Source organism: Alligator sinensis, unplaced genomic scaffold (assembly GCF_000455745.1).
Source record: "Alligator sinensis unplaced genomic scaffold, ASM45574v1 scaffold969_1, whole genome shotgun sequence".
In the NCBI taxonomy this organism is placed as follows: domain Eukaryota; kingdom Metazoa; phylum Chordata; order Crocodylia; family Alligatoridae; genus Alligator; species Alligator sinensis.
In genome coordinates this window covers 443386-450491 of record NW_005842739.1, presented here as the reverse complement: position 1 = coordinate 450491, position 7106 = coordinate 443386, and the positions used below count along the sequence as shown (strand labels likewise).

The following is a 7106-nucleotide window of genomic DNA, read 5'->3' as shown; positions in this document are numbered from 1 at the left end:
AGCCTGATGGTGGGGCGAAACAGTGAGGCTGTTTCAACTCTAAATGAAATTCAAAACAAAACACTATTCCATCCAGACTGTGAAACTGAAGTTGAAATGGAACAGTGCTGTTTCGCACAGCCCGAGCAGCTGCTGTCATCTTCTTGTTGTGGGCAGTCTGTTGTGTTGGCACTGTATCAGTAGTCACAACTCTTGTCAGGTCAGTGCTAGAAACAGTGTTCAGAATAATGCTTCCCCTTTTACTGCAAAGTAATTTTACAAGTCTTTCCAGCTATAAACTTTTTATTTTCAAAATGGAATACAAATTAACTTCTATAATTTAAAAACAGCTGCAATAGATCAATTGCTTGAACTGTAAAGGTCTCTATCATATGTAGTCTTAGAATATGGCTATAACTAACGCCTTTTCTTTCTGTCATTGAGGCAAGAAAAAGAACTGTAGTCCAATTTAAATTAAATTACTTTCTGCCAACTTAAATAATATGACAGAGTCAGAAAAGTTAACAGAATGAACTTTAAACTAGGGAAGTGCTTTAACTTATGCTTGACTTGGAATGTAACTGCTTCTTTCCACAACCTAATGAAGGGCACTTGAAATCTGAAAGTTTATCTCCTCTCTCTCTCTCTCAACTATACAAGCTGGCCCAGCAACAGATATTGTCACTTCACAGGTCTTCTCTCTTCAGATAATTGAGAATTTTGTTTTATAAAATAATTGAGTTCAAGCATAAAAATGAAAGTAAGGTACATTTTATTTTCATTTGCAACATATTCTTATTTTGGATTCACAATTTCAATCAGTATTTATGAGCTTGTGAAGATGTGTTACTTAAATACCGCTTTATTATACAAAATAAAGAATGCAGTCTGTTCATAAACTGGCATCTAAAAGGGGATTGATTGTCTGGCAGCCTTGAAGACAGAGTCATTTTTCATGACAGGTCTGGCATTGGCACCAGAAAACTAAGCTTTCCTGCACTGTCCCGACACCAAGTCTGCATCCTGAATTGAAAGGTTCACCTTATCATCATTCTCTTTGGGCACAAAAAGTGTCAGATAAGTCTTCAGCTTTTGGGGAGAGTACTCAAGGGCTGAAGGACTACAATCAGCTGAAAGTTAGTGCCAACTTTAATGGCAGTTTTCTGACACGAACACAAGTCCATTAATTACGGAACTCAGACCAACCCATTTAATATAGGCTATCTAACAGCCTACAGGGATATCTGAAACTAGAAGAGTAATTCAATACAGAATATTAAGGCAAACCTTTCTTTTTTAGAGATCATTTCCTTATATTAAGTGCCCAGATACTTTGTATGTCTGCCTTGTGCTATTAACTTTCCAGTTGCCTTGTTTGTTAAATCCACGCTGGCAAATGCAATGCTTCTTCCTTGCTTCAAAACCTGAGCAGTTATCAGTACCTCTTCTCCTATCTTAGCAGCTGACATGTATCTTGAATAAGAGAGAGAATGAACAGGTAAGAGTTTATGCATAACATGTCAAATATTGGAGAACTTAAAAAACCAAACCAAACCAAAAACATACTACAGTCAGCTACCCCTCAGACAATTCCTATACCCAGATTCCCACATTTCTAAATGTAACATGGGTTGGCAGGGTTCCTGACTGGGCTATTGTGGAAAGAAGCTTACTATCAATACCTTAGTTTTGTGATAAACCAAAGACAGGTAAGAACCCAGACTTTCCAGTCTTTACATAACAATCCATTTTAGAACCAAAACAAAGTCTCAAACAATACATTGAAAGGTCACTGCCTAATGCCATTCTACTCCAGTATCTCTCCTGAGGCTTATATAAGCCACAATGCCATTGAAGCAAAAGCTCCCAACAGCTTGTGTGTGTTTAGAGCCAAGGGCTTCAACTAGAAGGAGGCTATTCATCAGATTTTTAGCAATTTCATAGTTGTCTCCCACTCTGATGAGAAAAGCAATACTTGAATGTAGGGGGCTTTTCTCAACTGTCCTGATTTTTCTGTTCTTCACATTAGGTAGCTCCATGCAACATCCATGCCAGAGCCGGAACAAGGTGAGCCCAGGCTAACCCCTTCCACTTTTTCACCAATTTGAATGTTACTTCTTGTTTTCAAGATCTACAATCTCATAAGTGAAAAGCCTACAGAATCAGGACTCCATCACAAAAGCCAAGGCATAAACAAAATACATAGTTAAAAGACTAACTCAAACTAGTACCTCCATTACCTGAGGTGATGCCCAAATAAGATCTCCACTGAGTTCGGTGAAACAAAATGTTTCAGAGCCAACCTATTGTAATGCATCTCCCCAGGGCTGCATAGATCACAAGAAAGAAACTCAGCAGAGTCTGTTTGTGAAAGGCGACTAGGGAGAAAACTTAACACCTTATAGCAAGCATGCTCAATACATACGTTATGTTCATGTCCACGCTGACCCCTGGAGCTCCTCTTTCTGTGTACAACAGTGCTGTTGTTGACACAACATCTACCAGGGTGGCGGTCAAGCCTCCATGCAGTGTGCCAGCCCTGTTTGTGTGCTGCTCCTCAACTTTCATTTCACATACAACCTTCCCAGGAGTTGCAGAAAGAAGCTTCATCTGAAACCGAACAGAGGAACATAATCCTGTTACTTCAAGAGCTCAGCATATTGATGATCATCATACCTCTTCCCAGAGAAAAGATCAAGTTGAAAGACAGTCCAGAAACTGAAATAAGATTTCATGAGGAGAGATGAAAACATAACAATGAAAAAGGGCCAACCCAGATATTTCTGTAAAATCGTGACTGGAGATTTTATACACCATATAAATTCCTCTAGGAAGATACTGTAACAAGTGTTCATATTGTCCATTTAACAACACTTCAGTGGTCCTCTAGGACTGCTAATAATTGTTTATGAGGGGGCATACTTCGGTTAAGTGGCCTTTACATCTTGAATAAGGCTAACGGAGACTCCATCTGATGGCTTGATTTGATTTACCCATCTGTTATAATTGTATAGCCAAACCTGGTAGCTCACAAAACAGAAAGGAGTATGAGAAAGATTAGTTTGACATGCTCAGGACTCCTACATGGTAACTTACCAGCAGTCATACCTCTAACTCCTTGTATTGACAGTTATCCAGAATAAGCAGTTATATCAGTTATATGTTCTTACTCCCAACTGTTTTTGTCCATGCAAGGCATGTCTATACAAGATGCTAAATGCGCAGTAGACTAATTCTACTGCGCGCGTCACAGCTGAAGCTGTGCTAATGCTTTTGCTACTTTTAACCTACTGCGCATTAGCGTCACTAAAAAGGTATGTGCTGGTGCTACTGCACAGTAGTGCCAGTTATTGCGCATTGAGTTAGTACAGTACCTGTTATTATAGGTATTAAACTTAATGCGCAGTAACTATGCCACATTAATGCACATGTAGATGTGCCCACAAAAATTATACTAACTAGGTTGATTAGTGATAAGTTTCCTGTTGTAAGTAGGCCCCAAGAAGCTACCTCGTTGACACAAAACAACTGGTGTTAGGTTTCCTTGTTTAGAAACCTGCCTTACTAATTAACTGCTACATCCCAGTAGCAACAGGTATTACATAATTCAAAGCAAGTCAAAGTGACTCAGGGTTCTCCACAAAACTGGAAGAAGCAAAGATTTTGTAAATACATTCAGATTTGCAATATTATTTTAAATGCTACATTAACTTTAGGAAAAATTATCACAAAATAAAGATAGTAATATTAAGAAACCCTTCATGAAATAACTTGCTTCACCTCTAGAAGTAATACAGTTTTACTTAGGACAAAAAAATTTTGACCTGTTTTTTAAGGAATACATTTATTTTGGTTCACTGCTAAATAGCATCACTTAAAGTTTAATGTCTGTTGTGCCAAATCCATAATCGCATATGGTTTCAGATAGGAAGGCCTCATTTACCTTGTATGCCAGTAGCTTGAACGGAAACATTTGCAGTCGTCATGTGCATCTTGAGTGTTTTATTAAATAAAACAACATTTAAAAAAATATTTAATACAGAAACAGCTAACTGCAAGATGCTTGTCAAGTGCTTCAGTGCTCAGACAGAAGTGCCATTTCTCAAGTCTTTGCAAATAATAAGTTTTTGCAAGTTTCTGACTTGAAATGTCTCACTACCCTCAGCTCCAACTGGATTTTTCCTTTCTGTCCATCCTTTTCATATAGAAAAGTTAAACTATCACATGGGAAAAGGAGGTACAGACCTTAAAACAATTATTCTAAAACTATATAGAGGTTTTTGTAGTTCATTGTCTAGTCTGTTGGACACAAGAGATATATGACTTAGGGATAATGATGTCAAGTCTTGCTTTTTGAGCAGGAAGTAATATGTAAGGACCTTCTAAAAATGCATCAAATTGTAGAACCATCAAGGAAGAGGCTCATAATTAGGTTTCCTATGGAGCTCCAATCATGGAATCTTCTTTTTTTAAAATGTACGCTTTTCAGTCCAAACTAGTTGTGTTAATTCTACCCTCCCTCCTCTAAAAACCATTGCATCAACTTAACATCAGGCTAAAACCAGATTTCTGGTACAATTCTACATTGAGGCAAGGTCTAGCCTCAGAGCATTCACAGAAGAGCTTATTTCTACAGTATCACAAAATATTTTGCATGTTCAAAATGGTAGATATAGTTGCTGCAGTCTTAAATTTCATATTGATCCCCCACTTTGGCATATTAACAACCTCTTTGCATTACATTTGAGCTACACAGAGTTCTGATTATGTCAGATGTTGTCCATATACTTTTCTACTTTCAGTCAGATTATCAAGCAGGGAGTAAACCGCTGCTATAAAGTTCCTTTTTAGGAAATAAATAAGCATTTTAAGTACTGCATAACATCATTTTGAATTTTCTTCTAAGCCTGTGCAATGTGTTCATGAAGACATTAGAAAAATAGGACTGAATGTGGGTCTTCCAGAGCAATCATTTAAATCTCCTGAGTGGGGTAGACTTCAGGAAACCAGAGCCTACAAAAATCTTCCATTCAGCTTAGAGTTCTGCCAACAGTATCTTTGACCTTTCTGAATCAGAATGACATTGCCATTTTCACCAGTCTCACTGGGTCCTTAACAGTATCTGGCTCTCTTTTTCCCATGGGTCCTTTTACTTTTTTTCCTTACTACTTCTCTTTCTATATTCTGTGCAGTCAAGCTTAGCTGGCCATTATTGCTTCTTCTGCAACAAGGCTTTTAGCCCAGAGAAAGACGCTGCCTTGCATAGCCTGATGCTGGTGCAAGCTGCCCCATGTTCTGTGTCCTTGCTTTTCAACCAACAAGGTTGCAAATAAAAAGATGCCTACACCATCTCCAGACTGCAGTAGCGTGACACATCTACTCCATGTTTCCTAAACTACAAAATAGATGTCATATAAACTCCTTGCAGCAGCACTGGCCATGTGCCATTAAGCACACCCAAAGAGAAAGTTTACCCATGTGTGCCTAGTAAAGCTCTTAGGTTGGGGACTAAAGAGCACAGCATGGCACCTTCACACTTGCTAGCATAGTCCAGAGATGATACAGACACAGTCTAAACAACAATGGCAGAGACAGAAGCTGCATTTTCTCTCTTTGCTGTTCTTTCCTATTACAGTACCTTGTGCATGCAAAGAAAAGCAGGATCAGACCTTGACAGCAACCCCCACCCAACCCAACTTTCCGCTCCACCCAAGAACAGTTGTTACAAAATTTTATGTCCTCTACCCAATTAGGAACAAAGGGCCCCTACACACCTGCCAAATGCCTACTCCAATACATACTACTTAGCATGTGTCAGAGAAGATTTGGAGAGTGTTTACAGACATGCTCCAGCGGGTGGGGTGCTTTAATTAAAAGTGCCCGGAGCATCATATGTATCAGCATCCTGCACTGAGAAATGGCAGTGGGGCGCTTTGAATTAAGGCTCATCAACCCAGCTTTAAAGTGCACCACTGCCATTTTTCAGCGTGGGGGTGCTGATACACGCGACACTGGAGTCTGCTGGAGTGCAGTAATTACCACACTCCAGCAAACTTGATTAACTGAGTCTGCTCCCACACGCTTTCAGTACAGTGCATTGGAGCAGCCTCTCCACAAGTGTATAGGAGCCCAATGAATGCAATCCGCTGGAGGGTGCTTATCAGAGGTCAGTTGTCTGCGTGGCGCTACGACTGGCAAGTATCTTACCTCCCAGACCCTTCAGACTGGGGCTTCAGATACTCCCAAATCTGTGGTAAGCCTAATACGTGTAAGCCCCAAGCCTAGAAGCCTTGGAGCTCAAATGCCCCCTAGTCCCACTTGCCCCCAGCCAAAAGGCAGAAGGGAGAGCCCGAGTGCAATCCCCCATTACTATCAATCGTGTAGCCGAGAACATGGCAGTTGGAGGCAGCTGTAGACTCCGGCAGAGGTCACCCTGCCCGCAGGGCAAGGGACAGGCCTTCACCCTCTAACTACAGCAGGTCATTCAAGGTCACGTAGGAGGGGGATCTCTCCGGCCAAATGAGCAAAACCAGCTGAGCCGACAAGCACCTGGTGGCATCTCCCCTGCCGGGCTCTACCTTATCCAGCACGCGATCAAAGCCGGGGGAGTCGAGCAGGCTTTTCATCACCTCCCGCAGAGACTGCAGCGTGAGGGAGCCCATAGGACTGGCAGGGCGGGAAAGGCCCGGCTGCCTCGGCCCCGCGGGGACAGAAGAGAAGCAGAGCGGAGCAGCTACTACCGCGACCCCAAAGCAGTCCCACGCGCCCAGCGGCGAGGTTTGTGACGTCACCGCGCCAGCCACCCAGGTCCCAAAGCCCGTTCCACGCGCCGAACTTTCGCCTCTGCGCATGCCTTTGTGACGTCACAGGTGGCGAGGGCGGGGTTGAAAATGCTCCTGCCTTCTGTTTCAGATACCCAGCCTATGAGCGCTGCGCATGCGCACCCGAGCCGGGGGTGTGGGAAGTGGGGAGCTGTGGTCCAGAGAGCGGGAAAGCGCGGGGGCAATGGAGGCGGCCGGGGCCGGGGCCGGGGCCGGCCAGGGGCAGCTGCCGGCAGAAGATGCGCTGCAGGAGCAGGGCGTGGCGGAGCTCGCGCAGCGCAAGCAGCTGCTGGGCGCCGCAGTCTC

The 7106-nt window shown here is 42.6% G+C and overlaps 2 protein-coding genes across 4 annotated transcripts in view; one reads left to right on the top strand and one right to left on the bottom strand.

Moving 5' to 3' along the window:
• Nucleotides 1-734: 734 nt before the first annotated feature.
• ACOT13 (acyl-CoA thioesterase 13) lies at nucleotides 735-6836 on the bottom strand. 3 transcript variants are annotated; one of them, XM_025216416.1, is made up of 4 exons: nucleotides 6558-6836; nucleotides 3923-3971; nucleotides 2405-2589; nucleotides 735-1452 (listed from the first exon to the last, which is right to left on the bottom strand). In XM_025216416.1, exons 2-4 carry the CDS (start codon nucleotides 3950-3952, stop codon nucleotides 1296-1298), a joined length of 372 nt encoding a protein of 123 aa, XP_025072201.1. In that variant the 5' UTR covers nucleotides 3953-3971; nucleotides 6558-6836; the 3' UTR covers nucleotides 735-1295. The 3 variants fall into 3 exon arrangements, with proteins under 3 accessions (XP_025072201.1, XP_014380546.1, XP_006034486.2); XM_014525060.2 differs by lacking the exon at nucleotides 3923-3971 and having other exon boundaries at nucleotides 6529-6835; XM_006034424.3 differs by lacking the exon at nucleotides 3923-3971 and having other exon boundaries at nucleotides 6558-6830.
• A 55-nt stretch (nucleotides 6837-6891) lies between these two features.
• Nucleotides 6892-7106, top strand: part of TDP2 (tyrosyl-DNA phosphodiesterase 2) — an 8766-nt gene continuing 8551 nt past the window's right edge. Inside the window, exon 1 of the mRNA XM_025216415.1 lies at nucleotides 6892-7101. Within this exon, the coding sequence (XP_025072200.1) occupies nucleotides 6916-7101 (186 nt within the window). The 5' untranslated portion in view covers nucleotides 6892-6915. The remainder of the gene's footprint in view (nucleotides 7102-7106) is intronic.

Coding starts and splice junctions, on each gene's coding strand:
- ACOT13 (XM_006034424.3), bottom strand. CDS start 6,830: ATGCGCAGAGGCGAAAGTTCGGCGCGTGGAACGGGCTTTGGGACCTGG. Junction 2,590..6,557: donor TTGATCGCGTGCTGGATAAG/GTAGAGCCCGGC, acceptor GTTCGGTTTCAG/ATGAAGCTTCTTTCTGCAAC. Junction 1,453..2,404: donor AGCGTGGACATGAACATAAC/GTATGTATTGAG, acceptor CTCTTATTCAAG/ATACATGTCAGCTGCTAAGA.